At 42.6% G+C, this 19,171-nt stretch overlaps 2 protein-coding genes and 1 pseudogene across 2 annotated transcripts; 1 reads left to right on the top strand and 2 right to left on the bottom strand.

Annotated features, from left to right (window-relative positions):
* Positions 1-1,032: 1,032 nt before the first annotated feature.
* Positions 1,033-10,229, top strand: LOC129356986 (cytochrome b-245 heavy chain). The gene is made up of 13 exons (XM_055026521.1): positions 1,033-1,086; positions 1,169-1,260; positions 1,568-1,679; positions 1,771-1,855; positions 2,603-2,751; positions 6,747-6,928; positions 7,350-7,482; positions 7,618-7,710; positions 7,778-8,031; positions 8,606-8,768; positions 9,162-9,308; positions 9,401-9,525; positions 9,600-10,229. Exons 1-13 carry the CDS (start codon positions 1,042-1,044, stop codon positions 9,715-9,717), a joined length of 1,698 nt encoding a protein of 565 aa, XP_054882496.1. The 5' UTR covers positions 1,033-1,041; the 3' UTR covers positions 9,718-10,229.
* A 231-nt stretch (positions 10,230-10,460) lies between these two features.
* On the bottom strand, positions 10,461-13,339 carry LOC129356984 (dynein light chain Tctex-type 1-like). The gene is given in 6 exon segments (XM_055026520.1): positions 10,461-11,333; positions 11,418-11,495; positions 11,818-11,925; positions 11,928-11,940; positions 12,686-12,727; positions 13,010-13,339. Coding segments are annotated over 6 exon segments (342 nt in total). The 5' UTR covers positions 13,037-13,339; the 3' UTR covers positions 10,461-11,259.
* Positions 13,340-13,381: 42 nt separating this feature from the next.
* On the bottom strand, positions 13,382-19,100 carry LOC129356982 (tyrosyl-DNA phosphodiesterase 2-like; annotated as a pseudogene).
* Positions 19,101-19,171: the final 71 nt, after the last annotated feature.

Consider the following 19,171-nt stretch of genomic DNA (forward strand, 5'->3'; position numbering starts at 1 on the left):
TTACATAGAGCATTAGCAGCTAGCGCTAGCTTAGCGCTGGCTTAGCGCTGGCTTAGCGCTAGCTTAGCGCTAGCTCAGTGTGCTCTGGTTTCAGATCAATAAACTCTTCAGAACAAGCAGCAGGATGATAAATGCTGGTTGCCATGGCACCAGGCCTTATGATGTCATCATGGTGGCTAAACCAGAACCAATCAGCAGCGACCCGATGGGCCGTAATCCACCGGAAGATTTGAGATGAACCGAGACCCGGTTTCACCGACTGAATCCTTTCATCCGGACCGTTCTGTTCACAGAGCTTCAGCTGATCAATAAACCAATCGATCAATAATGATGGTTTGATCCTCAGACTGCAGACAACCTTCACAAGATCCTTCCGGTCAGATCAACCTGATCTGATCAATCACCTCCAGGCGGCAGCATCATGCTGTGGGAAGCTGCAGTTCTGGTTCTGGTTCTGGTCCGGTCCGGTCCGGCATCCAGGCAGCGTTCTGCTTTAGAGAGGTTCCACTTCCTGTCCTGCAGCTTAGTGTCGACATCACTTCCTCCCAGAGCCGCCACCCAACCGCCGACAGCTTGGACCCGGTCCGACCCGGTCCGACCCGGTCCGACCCGGTCCGACCCGGTCCGACCTGGTCCGACCGTTCCTTCCTCTAAACTGACATTAGTTTCTACTGAAGCTTTACTTTGACTGGACCAGTTTGACCTGCAGGTTCTGGTGGGTTGACCCAGTCAGCAACTGGTTCTGATCCGACTATTCTTGGTAACGCTCTGCAGCGAGCCGAGCAGAGGGAGCGTCGTGCGGCAGGAAGGCTTTGACTAGGCCGTGAGGGAGCAGCCTGGGGTCGGGGCTCTGCTGCCCCCTGCTGGAGGAAACCCTGCGCAGCAGCTTCTGCTTTCATTGGTTTTATGTGGAATAAAAAGTTTTCTTTAAAAACCGTCCAAGCTGCTGGAGCAGCTACTTCCTGTTTCAGAGTGAGCCACTTCCTGTTTGAGCGAGCGGCGCTATAAAGCAGCCTTCCTCCCTCCTCTTCCTCAGTCGCCATGGGGAACTTGGTGGCCAACGAGGGGCTCTCCGTCTTCGTCATCGTGAGTAAAACTGGGTTATTGATCATGAAGTGATTATCAGTCAGAACCTTTTCAAATATTCTTCACTCCTTTCTTCTGCCAGCTGGTCTGGTTGGGGATCAATGGCTTCCTGTTTGTCCATTTCTACATGGCCTTCCTGGTGGACCGCTGGTTCTACACCCGGGTTCTGCTGGGGTGAGTCCGGACCGACCGGGTCAGGGGTCACAGCTTCAGCCCAGGCTGAGTTCTTCTGGTAGTTATTTCTGAGCTTCAGTCGGTTTTTATCAGTTTTTATCATTTTATTCAGTTTTTCAGTTTCATGCTCTCGTCTCATCCTCATGCAGTTTCAGTCTCAGTTCCTCTAAAGCTGCAGCTGCTCCACCTGCAGCTTCAGGTTTCTTCCTCTTTTAGTAAAAGTGTAGAAAAAGGTTGTAATGTCTGCAATAAGCTGGGCTCAGCTCCCAGCATGACGCTGCCTCCACCGTGCCTCTGCTCCTCCGCAGCACGCCTTGTCCTGGGCCAGAGCTCCGGCCGCCTGCCTCAACTTTAACTGCATGCTGATCCTGCTGCCGGTCTGCAGGAACCTGCTGTCGCTGCTGCGAGGATCCATCCAGGTGGGAACCGGCCCAGGTGCCCAGGTGACCGGCCCGGCCCGGCCCGGCCCGGCTCCGGCCCGGTTCTCATCTGACCCTCTGTGTCCCGCAGTGCTGCAGCCGAACCGCGGCGCGGCAGCTGGACCGGAACCTGACGTTTCACAAGCTGGTGGCCTACATGATCGCCTTCCACACCGGTCAGAGAAAGACCTCAGGAAGATTTCTCTTGTTCTGATTCATCCTTTCTTTCTTTCTTTCTTTCTCTCTTTCTTTCTTTCTTTCTTTCTTCTTTCTTTCTTTCTTTCTTTCTTTCTTTTTTCTTTCTTTCTTTCTTTCTTTCTTTCTTTCTCTCTCTCTTTCTTTCTTTCTTTCTCTGGACTTCATTGTAAATGTTCATATTTCTAGATGGATTTATTGATTTTGCCTAGGAAAGCAGGAGCAGAGACAACAAAGTCACTTCCTGTTTCAGCCGTTTAAATCCTGGCAGATCAGAGCAGTTGCAGCTGAACGTTGCTCTGTTGCAGCTGAACGTTGCTCTGTTGCAGCTGAACGTTGCTTTGTTGCAGCTGAACGTTGCTCTGTTGCAGCTGAACGTTGCTCTGTTGCAGCTGAACGTTGCTCTGTTGCATCTGAACGTTGCTCTGTTGCAGCTGAACGTTGCTCTGTTGCAGCTGAACGTTGCTCTGTTGCAGCTGAACGTTGCTCTGTTGCAGCTGAACGTTGCTCTGTTGCAGCTGAACGTTGCTCTGTTGCAGCTGAACGTTGCTCTGTTGCAGCTGAACGTTGTTCAGTTGCAGCTGAACGTTACTCTGTTGCAGCTGAACGTTGCTCTGTTGCAGCTGAACGTTGCTCTGTTGCAGCTGAACGTTGTTCAGTTGCAGCTGAACGTTACTCTGTTGCAGCTGAACGTTGCTCAGTTGCAGCTGAACGTTGCTCTGTTGCAGCCGTCCACATCATCGCTCACTTGTTCAACTTTGAGTTCTTCATGGACGCCCAGCTGAACCGCAGCGTTGACCTCCTGCCCTTTGTTCTGTCTGACATCGGCAACGAGGACAACGCGTCCTTCCTCAACCCCATCAGGAGCAACGAGACGGTGAGCAACGCTTCCCCAGCAACACTGTGGTTGCTGTTTGTTGATGGGGCAACCTGTCAACTTTCCAGTGTTGCTAAATGTTGTGAAAGCAACCGCTGGTTGCAGCAACGTTTTCTCTTCAGTTCTTTTTTTAACTTTCCCATCAATTGATGATGATGATGATGAATCAGTCTCTACTCTTCCTCAGACTTGCTTATAATTAATCATTTCAGTATTTTTATGACTATTTGATGAATTTTTCCGCTCTGCATTTTTTTAGTCCTTTTATTTTGAAGGATTTCTTCTTTTTAGTAAAATTTTCACTGAATGAAAACAAACATGCTTAACCAGAATCAAACCTGCAGGTTTTGTTCAAGTTTGAAACTTTTTGTTCATTTTTGACATGAAGTTTTTTTCCACTTCATATTTTTTTGTTTGTCTGATTTTGTCATTTTTAAATATTGAGCGACTGAAGCTTTAATAAATCCATCTAGAATATATGAGTTGGTTTCATGAAGCCCTAACGCAACAATAACAATAACAATAATAACAACAATAACAACAATAACAATAATAATAACAATAATAACAATAACAATAATAATAATAACAACAATAACAACAATAACAATAATAACTAACAATAATAACAATGATAACAATAATAATAATAATAATAATAACAATAATAACAATAATAACAATAATAATAATAATAATAATAACAATAATAATAATAACAATGATAACAATAATAACAATAATAACAATAATAACAACAATAACAACAATAACAATAATAATAACAATAATAACAATAACAATAATAATAATAACAACAATAACAACAATAACAATAATAACTAACAATAATAACAATGATAACAATAATAATAATAATATAACAATAATAACAACAATAACAACAATAACAATAATAATAACAATAATAACAATAACAATAATAATAACAATAATAACAATAACAATAATAATAATAACAACAATAACAACAATAACAATAATAACTAACAATAATAACAATGATAACAATAATAATAATAATAACAATAATAACAATAATAATAATAATAATAACAATAATAACTAACAATAATAACAATGATAACAATAATAATAATAATAATAACAATAATAACAACAATAACAACAATAACAATAATAAAACAATAATAACAATAACAATAATAATAATAACAACAATAACAACAATAACAATAATAACTAACAATAATAACAATGATAACAATAATAATAATAATAATAACAATAATAACAACAATAACAACAATAACAATAATAATAACAATAATAACAATAACAATAATAATAATAACAACAATAACAACAATAACAATAATAACTAACAATAATAACAATGATAACAATAATAATAATAATAATAACAATAATAACAATAATAACAATAATAATAATAATAATAATAATAACAATAATAATAATAACAATGATAACAATAATAACAATAATAACAATAATAACAACAATAACAACAATAACAACAATAACAATAATAATAACAATAATAACAATAACAATAATAATAATAACAACAATAACAATAATAACTAACAATAATAACAATGATAACAATAATAATAATAATAATAACAATAATAACAACAATAACAACAATAACAATAATAATAACAATAATAACAATAACAATAATAATAATAACAACAATAACAACAATAACAATAATAACTAACAATAATAACAATGATAACAATAATAATAATAATAATAACAATAATAACAATAATAACAATAATAATAATAATAATAATAACAATAACAATAATAACAATAACAATAATAACAATGATAACAATAATAATAATAATAATAACAATAATAATAATAATAATAATAACAATAATAATAATAACAATAATAACAATAATAACAATAATAACAATAACAATAATAACAATAACAATAATAATAATAACAATAATAACAATAATAATAATAATAATAACAATAATAATAATAATAACAATAATAACAATAACAACAATAATAACAATAATAACAATAATAATAATAACAATAATAACAATAATAACAATAATAATAATAATAACAATAATAACAATAATAATAATAACAATAACAATAATAACAATAACAATAATAACAATAATAATAATAATAACAATAATAACAATAATAATAATAATAATAACAATAATAACAATAATAACAATAACAATAATAACAATAATAACAATAATAATAATAACAATAATAATAATAACAATAATAACAATAATAACAATAATAATAATAATAATAACAATAATAACAATAATAATAATAACAATAACAACAATAATAACAATAACAATAATAATAATAACAATAATAACAATAATAATAATAACAATAATAATAATAACAATAATAACAATAATAATAACAATAATAACAATAATAACAATAATAATAACAACAATAACAATAATAACAATAATAATAATAACAATAATAACAATAATAATAATAACAATAATAACAATAATAATAACAACAATAACAATAATAACAATAATAATAATAACAATAATAACAATAATAATAACAATAATAACAATATAATAACAATAATAACAATAATAACAATAATAATAACAACAATAATAATAATAACAATAATAACAATAATAACAACAATAACAATAATAACAATAATAATAATAACAATAATAACAATAATAACAATAATAATAATAATAATAATAACAATAACAATAATAACAATAACAATAATAACAATAATAACAATAATAATAATAATAATAACAATAATAATAATAACAATAATAACAATAATAATAATAACAATAATAACAATAATAACAATAATAACAATAACAATAATAACAATAATATAATAATAATAACAATAATAACAATAATAATAATAATAATAACAATAATAATAATAATAACAATAATAACAATAACAACAATAATAACAATAATAACAATAATAATAATAACAATAATAACAATAATAACAATAATAATAATAATAACAATAATAACAATAATAATAATAACAATAACAATAATAACAATAACAATAATAATAATAATAATAACAATAATAACAATGATAACAATAATAATAATAATAATAACAATAATAACAATAACAATAATAACAATGATAACAATAATAATAATAACAATAATAATAATAACAATAATAACAATAATAACAATAATAATAATAATAATAATAACAATAATAACAATAATAATAATAACAATAACAACAATAATAACAATAACAATAATAATAATAACAATAAAACAATAATAATAATAACAATAATAATAAACAATAATAACAATAATAATAACAATAATAACAATAATAACAATAATAATAACAACAATAACAATAATAACAACAATAATAATAACAATAATAACAATAATAATAATAACAATAATAACAATAATAATAACAACAATAACAATAATAACAATAATAATAATAACAATAATAACAATAATAATAATAACAATAATAACAATAATAATAACAATAATAACAATAATAACAATAATAATAACAACAATAATAATAATAACAATAATAACAATAATAACAACAATAACAATAATAACAATAATAACAATAACAATAATAACAATAATAACAATAATAACAATAATAATAATAACAATAATAACAACATCTCTGGGTCTCTGCTTCGCGTCTCGTCAGTTAACCTTCATGGTTCATCATTTTTTTCTGCCTTTCTTAATCTCAGCAGTTTAAGGAACAACATTCTGTCAAAACGCCGTTTGGTAAAAGAGGGAAGTTGGTCAACAAGCCAAAGATTTACAGAGGAAGATGCAGGCTGACCACACTTTGAGATCAAACACCACAATTACCAGTACCTCCCAGTACCTCCCAGTAACCCCAGTAACCCCAGTACCTGTGCTTGGTGCAGAGCCCCACCATCGTCATGTTCACCACCATCGCCGGGTTGACGGGTGTCGCCATCACGTTGGCTCTCATCCTCATCGTCACGTCGTCCATGGAGGTCATCCGGAGGTCGTACTTTGAGGTGTTCTGGTACACGCACCACCTCTTCATCATCTTCTTCATCGGCCTGGTGTTCCACGGCTACGGGTAAGATCAGAAACACATCCGGGTCAAAGGTCATCAACGTGTCCAGACTTTCTAGACTTAAACCGAAGCAACGACACAAACAGGACGATCTGAAGTAAAACCCGACGTTCATAGAACCTGGACCAGTTGGGTCCAGATGGACGATTGGATCTCAGACTCCAGGTGGAAAAGCAGTCTGACCTTTGAACCCTAGCAAACCACCATCAGCTGGTCAGCAGGTTCTGCCAGTACCTGGACTGAGCCAGAAGAGCATCAGCACCTGAGGTTTAGGGTTCAGAGCTGAAGCTTCTTGGTCACATTTCAGCCGAAATGTTTTGAATGTTTTAGACTAAAGCTCAACTAAAGGAGAGTGTCAGCTTCGCCGTCGTTCTGCCGGCTTCAGCCGCAATGTTCTAATGGTTCCGTTTGTCTGTGGCTGCAGGCGAATCGTGCGAGGACAGACTCCGCCCAGCCTGCAGACCAACGACCCCAAAACCTGCGCCGACCACTTCCAAGACTGGGGCAAAAACGAGTCGGGCTGCGCCGTCCCCGAGTTTGCAGGGAACCCGCCCGGGGTGAGCCGAGCCGGGCCGGGCCGAGCCGGGCCGAGCCGGGCCGGGCCGAGCCGGGCCGGGCCGGGCCGGGCCGAGCCGCCGTCCCGTCAGATCCTCTCCGTCTGATTCTCTCCTCAAATGTTTTGCTCTCCTCAGACGTGGAAGTGGGTTGTGGGCCCCATGATCCTGTACGTGTGTGAGCGGCTGGTTCGCATCTACCGGTCCCATCAGAAAGTGGTCATCACCAAGGTGACTGTGCAAAGTCTCTACTCAACCGTGACCGTGACCCTCGACCTGACCCTGTTCCTGCCCCCAGGTGGTGATGCACCCCTCCAAGACGCTGGAGCTGCAGATGAAGAAGAAAGGCTTCAGCATGGAGGTGGGCCAGTACGTCTTCATCCAGTGTCCGTCTGTCTCCAGGCTGGAGTGGCACCCCTTCACCCTGACCTCCGCCCCGGAGGAGGACTACTTCAGCGCCCACATCCGGATCGTGGGGGACTGGACCCGGGCGCTGTACGAGGCCTGCGGCGGGGACAAGCCGGAGCAGCAGGAGGCCTGGAAGCTCCCAAAGTACGGCGCTGTGAAAACGAGCCTGGTTCACCCGCAGCCTCTGGCGCCGCTGAAAGCAGCGCTAGACGCTGCGCTGGACGCTGCGGGAGGCTTATTGTGTGTTTGACAATAAGCCGGCAGCCATAGAAACCTTGCAAATGCTGCAGTTACGCTATGAAACAGAGAATAGAGCTGCTATTCAGACCTGCTGGATCCAAACCGCCTGCAGGGCAGATCAACCCATCAACCATCACTTCTGCTTCCACATTTATCCAGAAATTATGTTACAAAGCATCAAACTTGATGTTCAAACACTTCCAGACACTGACTAATCACAGAAAGCTGCTGTTAGTGGACGCGTCTTAAAGAGACAGCAATAAAGCTCTATATATTTACCTGCTTTTGGTCCCAACCGGACATCGATGAAGTGGGTTAGGGCTGCGGATTTAAAGCGTGTTTTAGAAAGAGGCGGGACGTTTCTCAGCTTCCACTCCAACATGTACATCTCTTTGGCTTTTTGCCCTTTAAACTTCTGGTTCCAACATTGCTGTGTGTCAGTGACGGCAGGCCGGCCTGTGTTTGTGTCGGTCCTCAGGATGGCCATCGACGGGCCGTTCGGCACCGCCAGCGAAGACGTGTTCCGCTACGAGGTGGTGATGCTGGTGGGGGCGGGAATCGGCGTGACGCCCTTTGCCTCCATCCTCAAGTCTGTGTGGTACAAACACATCCAGAACAACCAGGACGTCTTCACCAAGAAGGTGGGACACGTCGGTTCAGATGGGAAAATACCAGCTTTCAGAAAATGTCACCATCTTGGATCTACAAGAGACCAAATCGGCTTTTATTAATATCTTCTGGAAAAAGTCAGGGAAAAAAGTTGAATTATTCTAGAAATGAGGCCTGGATTTATGTTGGGTCCCAGTCAGAGCATAAGAGCCAGCCAATCACAGCAGCATGTGGTTTTGGGGGCGGGGATAAAACTAGCCCCTCCCCCAAAACCCTTAAGTTGTTCATTTTTGGTAAAACTGTCAAATTCAACCAGATTTTCCATCCCAGATGCTTTCATTGTTCTGCGGTTAACGCGTAGCGTGGCAGAGGGTTCTGGAGTAAAACCCGACCAGAACCTTGTCTGACGGGCGGTTCTGTTGCAGATCTACTTCTACTGGTTGTGTCCGGAGACCCAGGCCTTTGAGTGGTTCGCTGACCTCCTGCAGTCCCTGGAGCGCCAGATGGCGGACAAAGACATGGCCGACTTCCTGAGCTACAACATCTACCTGACGCGCTGGAAGGAGACGGAGGTACCGGACCGGCCAGAACATCACGGCCGCCTCTTAGCTCCCGTTTGTGTCAGCCTTTAGCAATGAAAGCGTTATGTTTGCTCTGGAACCAGGCGGCTCATTTCCGGGTCCACCACGAGGCGGAGAACGACCCGATCACCGGGCTCAAGCAGAAGACGCTGTACGGAAAGCCCAACTGGGACAACGAGTTCACCAACATCGCTGCCAAGCATCCCAAGTGAGGCCGGCACCCGGAAAGGTTGCGGCTCATCGGTTCAGTCCTCTAACTCCGGTTCTGGTTCTGCTCGGCAGGTCCAAGGTGGGCGTGTTCCTGTGCGGCCCGCCTCAGCTGGGCAAGTCTCTGGAGAAGCAGTGCCTGTCTCACTCCGAGGCCGACGTCAAGTTCATCTTCAACAAGGAGAACTTCTGACCGCTGCATGGCGCAAACACGTTGCTGCAACAGCCACGTTGCTGCAACAGCCACGTTGCTGCAACAGCCACGTTGCTGCAACAGCCATGTTGCTGCAACAGCCACGTTGCTGCAACAGCCACGTTGCTGCAACAGCCACCAGCTGCTTCTTCTTCCTCTGCTGCTTGACTTTTAGGGTCGTTTCCAAATTTCTTCCTCTAAGGTGACGTTCAGGTGGCAACAAAGCCCGAGACGTGACGGCTGCACCTGCAAACACAGGAGAGGCTTTTATTCTGAAAAGCTTGTGACCCAGCAGCAGCTCTTTGTGAAACATTTAAACAAGCCTGAAAAATAATGGAAATAACTTTTTTTGCTTATTAATTATTGTAGATACTTTGTGCTCAAACTGCAGATCAATCAAAATCCAAATTGTTTCACGTTTCTCAGATGTTTGACTTCATTTCCTGGTTTCTGTTCAAATTCCAAAGATGAATTTCTGCAAACTTTAAACATTAAAATGATTGATTTCTGAAGCTTTGTGCAGTTCCTCTGATGGACATTTAAACATTTGTTCATTATATAATTACATTAAATATTTATTTAGTATAAATATTTACAATATTCATAAATACCCATAAAGAGTGAAGCATGGCGGTGGCAGCATCATGCCTGAAAGTCGAGATGCAAATAAATTTTGCTTCAGAACCAGAAAGGAAAGATGCTGAGCTCAGAGTGGATCCTAACTGATCAATAAATCAGAGAAATATCAATACCAACTTTATTTATAAAGCACTTTGAAACAACCACAGCAGAAACAAAGTGCTGCACAGAAAATAGATCAAAACAAATACAGTTTAAAACAAACAAACAATATGAAACTAGATCTCACTGGAGTTGAAGGCCAAGTGAAATAAAAGGGTTTTAAGACGAGCTTTAAAAGTGGACAGTGAAGGGACCTCTGACCTGCAGGTCATCCATAACTTAGGACCCGACAGAGAAAGCTCTGTCCCCTCAGAGCGTCCCCTCTAGACGCTCTGAGGGACAGAGCGTCCCCTCTGAGCTCCTCCAGGAGCAACTGATCTGCAGACCTGAGATCCATCAGGTATGTAGAGGTGAAGAAGCTCAGTGAGGTAAGCCGGGGTTAGATTGTGCAGCGATTTAAAAACAAACATAAGAATTTAAAAACGGATCCTAAAATAAACAGGCATCCAGTGAAGTGGTCATGTGACCCCAACGGGATGAGGCGTTGCTATGGAAACGTTTAGACACCAACCGTCACACCGAAACGAATAAAAAGATTCAACATAAACCATCAAGTTTGGTCCAGAAACTGTTTATTGTGCAGCAGCTCTGATACAAAACCGTCCTCTGCCGCCCCCTGCCGGCAGCCAGCAGCAGTTTAAACCTGAAGCTCTCTGCCGCCCCCTGCCGGCAGCCAGCAGCGCTGCAGCAGTTTAAACCTGAAGCTCTCTGCCGCCCCCTGCCGGCAGCCAGCAGCGCTGCAGCAGTTTAAACCTGAAGCTCTCTGCCGCCCCCTGCCGGCAGCCAGCAGCCCCGCTGCTCCTAGGTGATGCAGACGGCGAACACGCTCACCACGCAGTACATGGTGCGGTTCTCCCACCGCACGGTGCAGCTGCCTGCGGGACAACAGTCAGACTATTATGGGATGAACTTTGATCCGCCATCAGACACACGGAGGTTTTCCAGAAGGACCAGCTCACCGTCCATACTGGTGTCCCAGTAGCAGGAGTTGGCTGTGTGGAGGCCGGCGCCGGTCTTCTGCATCACCGAACACGTCACTGTGCACAAACAATTCGTTCTCACTTATTTTATCTTCAGGCGCTGAAAACCATCAGACCGTCATGAACAGAACCAGGCTCATTCAGACTGAAGTCAGCAAACTGCAGGTTCCTGTCAATGAATCACTGAAATGAGGCCTGATGATGAAATGAGGAATTTATTCAAGTGTGTTATTGTTGGCAATATTGATCAGCGAAGGCATGCTGGGTTTTCCCACCCATAGTTTGGTAGCTGAATTTGTGCCAATCTGAACAGCGACAGCCAGTTTAGCAGCGAGAACAGAGGCTGGGTGTTGCGGGCTTTGACTGGTCCGCTGCGTACCGATGTATTTGTAGGGCTTGTTGAGCTTGACGAGCTGCGTGAGGCAGCGCTCCACCACGGCGGCCGTCCATTTGTTCACATGAGTCTGGCTGTAGTCGTCTCCTCCAGGACGCTCTCGATGCCCTGACGCAAACACACCGCCATCAGTCATGAGTTAGTCAGCGGCGCGGCGCCTCGCCAGGGAAACGCTAAAAATACACCGTTTGTTACTGATCCCAGCTGCTGATTTCTGCTGCTACAGCCCAACAGGAGCTCAGGGTGTTCAACACATGAACACCAGCAGAAAGCTTTAGTTTTCAAGAAAAATTAAAGAAGAGCCATTTCATGAAAACCAGGAAGCAGAAATGAATCACTTGGCTTTTCAATCTCAACTCTAATAACCTTCAGTAACATCTGAACTGTGTTGGGCTGATTAAAGTTTTCATTGTTCAAAGTTTAAAATTAGTTCCCTATAAAATGAAAAATGTTAGAAATAGAAAATATTCCTGTTAAATTTGGCATACAAAGTATAAAAGCAGAAAGAAACACCTTAAAAAAAGATCTCTAATTTAATTCAACTTTAAAAACAGATTCACAACTTAAACCTTAAATCAACTAAAAACACGAATGCAGCAAAAAAAAGTGAAAAAGCCAAAATATTGGAGATTATTTAAAGGCTCATCAAAATAAATCAGAAAAAGTTCAAATGCTGAGATTAAATCATATTCATTCCACAAACAGCAGCTTTTAAACTGTTTCATATCTTTATTGTGTTTATTTTTAGACGTCAACTCAAAACATTAACCGCATGAAAAGTTGATAAAATTGTTCAATAAATTTCCGAGGCCGTTTCTAATCAGACTAACAGAAAAAAGGGGTTTTTTTTTACCTCTTTGACGACGTTCTCCGCCTCCTCCGAGTTGAATGAACCCTGAAAAACACGACAGAACATCAGCAGGGAACCGGCAGCTGGGAACCAGGGAACCGGCAGCTGGGAACCAGGGAACCGGCAGCTGGGAACCAGGGAACCGGCAGCTGGGAACCAGGGAACCGGCAGCTGGGAACCAGGGAACCGGCAGCTGGGAACCAGTGCTAACATCTCCCTGCAGCTGCTAACATAGCCGGTTAGCTTCCAGCTAGCCGGTTAGCTTCTAGCTAACTCCTCCCTTCTAACATCCGCAAACCAAAGCACACTCCCGGCTCAGACACCAACCTCGCTGCCGTTCTGATACTCTTCCATCCCGGTGAGCTGTACCCGCTTCTCGCCGCCTTTCGACTCTGTTAACAGGAGGAAAACTGGGAAACGATCCGGTTTACTGGGAGAAAAGCCGAGTCTGGTTCAGACTTCCTGGCAGCTGAGAGGAGGCGCTGCTGCCACCTGCCGGTGACTCCGAGGAACACTTTTCAAGTACAAGTCATTTTTCTACCAGCAGTAAAAATGAAATAAAACATGAAGTTTGAATGGATGCTACCCGGAAGTATAGAAAACATCTCCAAGGATATAAAACCGTGGCTTTGATCTCTTAAAGGAGCAGTGCACATTTTAAAAGCTTTGTTCTGCTAGTACAGCTCTGTAATCAGAACATCACTTCATAGACAATTTATTTGAATAATTTGGTTAAAATTGTAGATAATATAAATCCACTACACACAGAATTCAATTATATTTTTTGGTCAATTCTGGAATGTTGGTTACAGAGTTTATGTGCTGTCTATTGAACTAATGAAAATGTCTTGTTAATACATGAATTTATGTTCTGGCCATGACATTCCCTATTGCTTGTGCACCCATTTCTATCACACTTCTTTCTTCCACTCAACTTAAATGACAAAACTCTGGATGACCAGAACCGACAGGAAAGGAGGCTCCAGTTAGCAAACCCTTTCCTCTTCAGCGTTTCATTCTGATGTCACAATAATCCATTTTGAAAATGAAAAGGAACAACTGAAAGCGTTTCATGTGTGCGTCACAGAGAAGGTGGAGTAGATCCCCCAGTGGTCGCTGGTGAACAGGCCACACCGGAGCTTCTCCAGGCCGATCAGCGCCATGCTGCGGGGCTCCAGCAGGGGGGGCGCCGTCCACACGCGCCTGCCGGAGGTACACCCGGTCGAACCGGAACCGGCACTTGAACGGTATTTCTTTGTTGGTGTTTGCCTGGGTGTCCCAGGTGTAGCGGCACTTCTCCGGCTCTCCCAGCTCCTCCCACAGGTCCACGACGTTCCTGGGAAGCCCCACGGCGGCAACCTGCAGGGAACGCCAGGGAGAAGGTTGAGTACACCTGCAAACCAAGCCTGGGCTTCATCCTGAGCCTAACCCTGACCCCTGTTCTGACCCCTCCAGCTGTTCTGTTATTAACTATTATTAAATTAATAGATGTGCTCATTGTTGACAATACTGAAATTAAAATTAAAACCTCTGAAAACCATCGTATGTAAAACACAAAATGTTTTTAATGGTTGTTTTAAATTCACTGGTTTTTATACTGGGTCCACTAATTTGAATTGTTTGTCATTTTTCAGACTAGTTATGTCTCTGTATTGTCAACAATGATCATAAACTACCCAGGAATATTTCGAAACTTCCTGTCGACTTTAGACATTTACACAGAAAACCAGAGCGGCCGCGCTGGCGCCCCCTAGGAGGAGGGCTGAGGAATCGGACCTCGTGGTCCCTCAGGTTGGTGTCCCCTCCAAACAGAACCGTCTGGTCATCCGGAGCCCGGCTCATCGCCTTCATCACCAGCCTCAGCTGCCTCATCCTCTCTGCAGAGTTGGCCTTGCAGCTCTCAAAGTGGGACGTCATCAGACTCAGCTTCTGGCCTCCGAACTCCACCTGGCCCGACACAGCAGATTTTCACAATAAAAGCCTGGGCAGCAGGACGTGGCAGTTTGTGGATGAGCAGGAACCTCAGCAACCAGCAGGTTCCTCATCATGTGGGACGTTGGGAAGGAGACGATGTGGTGATGCAGCAGCTGGAGGCGGCACTTCCTCAGCAGCATCATGGTGAAGTAACCGGCCTGCCCACCTGGGAGGAGGAGACACCGTGACACACACACTGTGACACACACACTGACACACACACTGTGACACACACACTGTGACACACACACTGTGACACACACACACTGTGACACACACACTGACACACACACACTGTGACACACACACACTGACACACACACTGTGACACACACACTGTGACACACACACACTGACACACACACTGTGACACACACACACTGACACACACACTGTGACACACACACACACTGTGACACACACACTGTGACACACACACCGTGACACACACACCGTGACACACACACACTGTGACACACACATACTGTGACACACACACTGTGACACACACACACTGTGACACACACACTGTGACACACACACACTGTGACACACACACACTGTGACACACACACTGACACACACACTGTGACACACACACACTGTGACACACACACACTGACACACACACTGTGACACACACACACTGACACACACACTGTGACACACACACACTGTGACACACACACACTGTGACACACACACTGACACACACACACTGTGACACACACACACTGACACACACTGTGACACACACACACTGTGACACACACACACTGTGACACACACACTGTGACACACACACTGTGACACACACACACTGTGACACACACATACTGTGACACACACACTGTGACACACACACACTGTGACACACACACACTGTGACACACACACACTGTGACACACACACTGTGACACACACACTGACACACACACACACTGTGACACACACACACTGTGACACACACACTGTGACACACACACTGTGACACACACACACTGTGACACACACACGTGACACACACTGTGACACACACACTGTGACACACACACACTGACACACACACTGTGACACACACACACACTGTGACACACACACTGTGACACACACACTGTGACACACACACACTGTGACACACACACACACAACTGTGACACACACACTGTGACACACACACTGTGACACAAACACTGTGACACACACACACTGTGACACAAACACTGTGACACACACACACTGACACACACACTGTGACACACACACACTGACACACACTGTGACACACACACTGACACACACACCGTGACACACACACCGTGACACACACACAGCCCCCAGTCGGCCTTCAGGCTGCAGGACCTTGTACGAAGGCGTAAGCGTCTCCCAGACGTCTGTGCATGAAGCGCATGTAGGGCTGCACCATTTCCTGCAGAAGCACCACATCGGCCGAGTATCTGTGGAGAGAGAGCCGTTAGCAACACGTCAGCGGTGACCCTTGACCCTGACAATGAGCCTGGGCTCACTCTGTGAGGTAGGAGCAGAGGCTCCTGGCTCTCTCTGGCTGCTCGTCTCCATCCAGACCGTCGATGTTCCAGCTGATCAGCGACAGCTGCTCCTCTCTGCTTCCTGTTGGCGCCAGGCTGCACAGAGAGTTAGCTCACCATGTTAGCTCACTATGTTAGCTCACCATGTTAGCTCACCATGTTAGCTCACCATGCTAGCTCACCATGTTAGCTCACTATGTTAGCTCACCATGTTAGCTCACCATGTTAGCTCACCATGTTAGCTCACCATGTTAGCTCACCATGCTAGCTCACCATGTTAGCTCACTATGTTAGCTCACCATGTTAGCTCACCATGTTAGCTCACCATGTTAGCTCACCATGTTAGCTCACTATGTTAGCTCACCATGTTAGCTCACCATGTTAGCTCACCATGTTAGCTCACCATGTTAGCTCACTATGTTAGCTCACCATGTTAGCTCACCATGCTAGCTCACCATGTTAGCTCACCATGCTAGCTCACCATGTTAGCTCACCATGTTAGCTCACCATGCTAGCTCACTATGTTAGCTCACCATGCTAGCTCACCATGCTAGCTCACCATGTTAGCTCACCATGCTAGCTCACCATGTTAGCTCACCATGTTAGCTCACCATGTTAGCTCACCATGCTAGCTCACCATGTTAGCTCACCATGTTAGCTCACCATGCTAGCTCACCATGTTAGCTCACTATGTTAGCTCACCATGTTAGCTCACCATGCTAGCTCACATGTTAGCTCACCATGTTAGCTCACTATGTTAGCTCACCATGTTAGCTCACCATGCTAGCTCACCATGTTAGCTCACCATGTTAGCTCACCATGCTAGCTCACCATGCTAGCTCACCATGTTAGCTCACCATGTTAGCTCACTATGTTAGCTCACCATGTTAGCTCACCATGCTAGCTCACCATGTTAGCTCACCATGTTAGCTCACCATGCTAGCTCACCATGTTAGCTCACCAGTTACTCACATGCTAATAACCTACAAGTTACTTTAAATACACTTAATAATAGCAAAATGCAGCCAATTTCATTTACTTCTCTGACCAGCACCAGTGCTATGAAAGTATATCTAAAGACGTTGAGCCGAATCAAAAGACTCTGAATTCTCGGGAGCTGAGGTGTGAAGGACAACACAAAGTGTCACAAGAAAGAGTAAAATTGAATAATAAACAATTGAGGATCCACATTTACAATTATAACAAAATAGAGCACGTTTTTGTTTAAAACAGAAAATAAAATAAATAACAGTCTCTTCCAATGTGTCAGTCGATCCTCTCAGTATTTCAAGGATAGTGACCAGTTGGGTCACTATCTACCATCTCACTGGGTTCACTGGGTTCTCTGGGTTCACTGGGTTCACTGGGTTCTCTGGGTTCTCTGGGTTCTCTGGGTTCACTGGGTTCTCTGGGTTCTCTGGGTTCTCTGGGTTCACTGGGTTCTCTGGGTTCTCTGGGTTCTCTGGGTTCACTGGGTTCTCTGGGTTCTCTGGGTTCTCTGGGTTCTCTGGGTTCTCTGGGTTCACTGGGTTCACTGGGTTCTCTGGGTTCTCTGGGTTCTCTGGGTTCACTGGGTTCTCTGGGTTCACTGGGTTCTCTGGGTTATCTGGGTTCACTGGGTTCTCTGGGTTCACTGGGTTCACTGGGTTCACTGGGTTCTCTGGGCTCGCCATCCAAATTCAGAAGTGGGTCTTGTAGCCTCAGGGCTCTCCAGGCCAAAAGTTCACCGTAATTAAAAAAAAAAAAAACTGCCCAACGCTCTGACGGTGTCTGACTCTCAGCTGCTCTCAAACAAACGTTTGTCCAGATTTTATCGTCTCTTTCAGGCTCTTAATGAAAACAACGATCAGCTGTTAGCTCTCAACCGCGTCTGACGTTCTGAGTAGAATCACAGCAGTAGTGAAAGGGGCGGGACAATCAACCCCATTGGCTGATGCAATATCAGACCACGCCAGCCATTGGTTGCCCGATCCATCAGCAAAACAATCATTAAAAGCCTATTTCACAGTTTTTAATGATGTTTTTTAGCACGTTTGGATATATATTTTGAAGCAAAATAAAACACAAAATCTATACTTTCCAATCTTGTGAAACAAACAACACAAAAAAAACATCAAATTAACATCATTAACTTCCACTTGTGTTTTTAACACTGGGTTACACTAGCACACCATGCTAGCACACCATGCTAGCACACCATGCTAGCACACCATGCTAGCACACCATGCTAGCACACCATGCTAGCACTGCGGCATCATTCACCTGGACGCACTAATCTGACTGAAATACTTCCAAGACTTAAATAAAGAAGGAGTTTGTGTGTTTCTATGCCATGACTTGTTTTCAGTCAGTTGATGTATTCTGAATGCTAACATGAAAACCCAGAGAGCAGAAACAGGAGCAGGAAGCTCCAGGCTCAGATCATCCGGCTCTCTTTCTGACCTGATGGGCAGACAGGAATTAGCAGAGCCAGCTAGCTCATGTTACTATGCTGCCTGGATAATGTGCTGTTAGCATGTTAGCATGAGACCATTGTACACCAACAGTCTTCAGTCAGAAGCTTCCACATATACGCTGGAAGACAGAGCGCTACAGCACCAGCAGAATACCCAGAGGGTGAAAGAACTACCTGCTCCCTGGCAGTGTGCAGCCTGAGCTCTTCTCTCCGTCCATGTCAGCCTTGAAGGTCCAAACGAACCGAGTTTCTGTTTCCCTGGAAGAAATCACATGACCTGGCAGCTGGGAGGCCCTGAGGAGCCACATTTCCTGCTGCCAGATGTTACCAGTTTCTTATCCTCGTCCCTGACCAGGAATGAGCCAGTCTGTCATTAAAGATTTGGTCTCTGTTGTTGTTGGAGGAAAGCATCATTAATTAAATTATTAGTCTAAATTAATTTGGAGCAATCCACCATCTCCACCAGCTGGTGGCGATAAAGCCAAGGCGTCATAAAGCGGAACCTTTGCAGC

This window comes from Poeciliopsis prolifica, unplaced genomic scaffold (assembly GCF_027474105.1).
Source record: "Poeciliopsis prolifica strain line A6 unplaced genomic scaffold, Auburn_PproV2 SCAFFOLD214, whole genome shotgun sequence".
Classification (NCBI taxonomy): Eukaryota; Metazoa; Chordata; class Actinopteri; order Cyprinodontiformes; family Poeciliidae; genus Poeciliopsis; species Poeciliopsis prolifica.

Coding starts and splice junctions, on each gene's coding strand:
- LOC129356986 (XM_055026521.1), top strand. CDS start 1,042: ATGGGGAACTTGGTGGCCAACGAGGGGCTCTCCGTCTTCGTCATC. Junction 1,680..1,770: donor TGCTGCGAGGATCCATCCAG/GTGGGAACCGGC, acceptor TGTGTCCCGCAG/TGCTGCAGCCGAACCGCGGC. Junction 6,929..7,349: donor CTGGTGTTCCACGGCTACGG/GTAAGATCAGAA, acceptor CTGTGGCTGCAG/GCGAATCGTGCGAGGACAGA.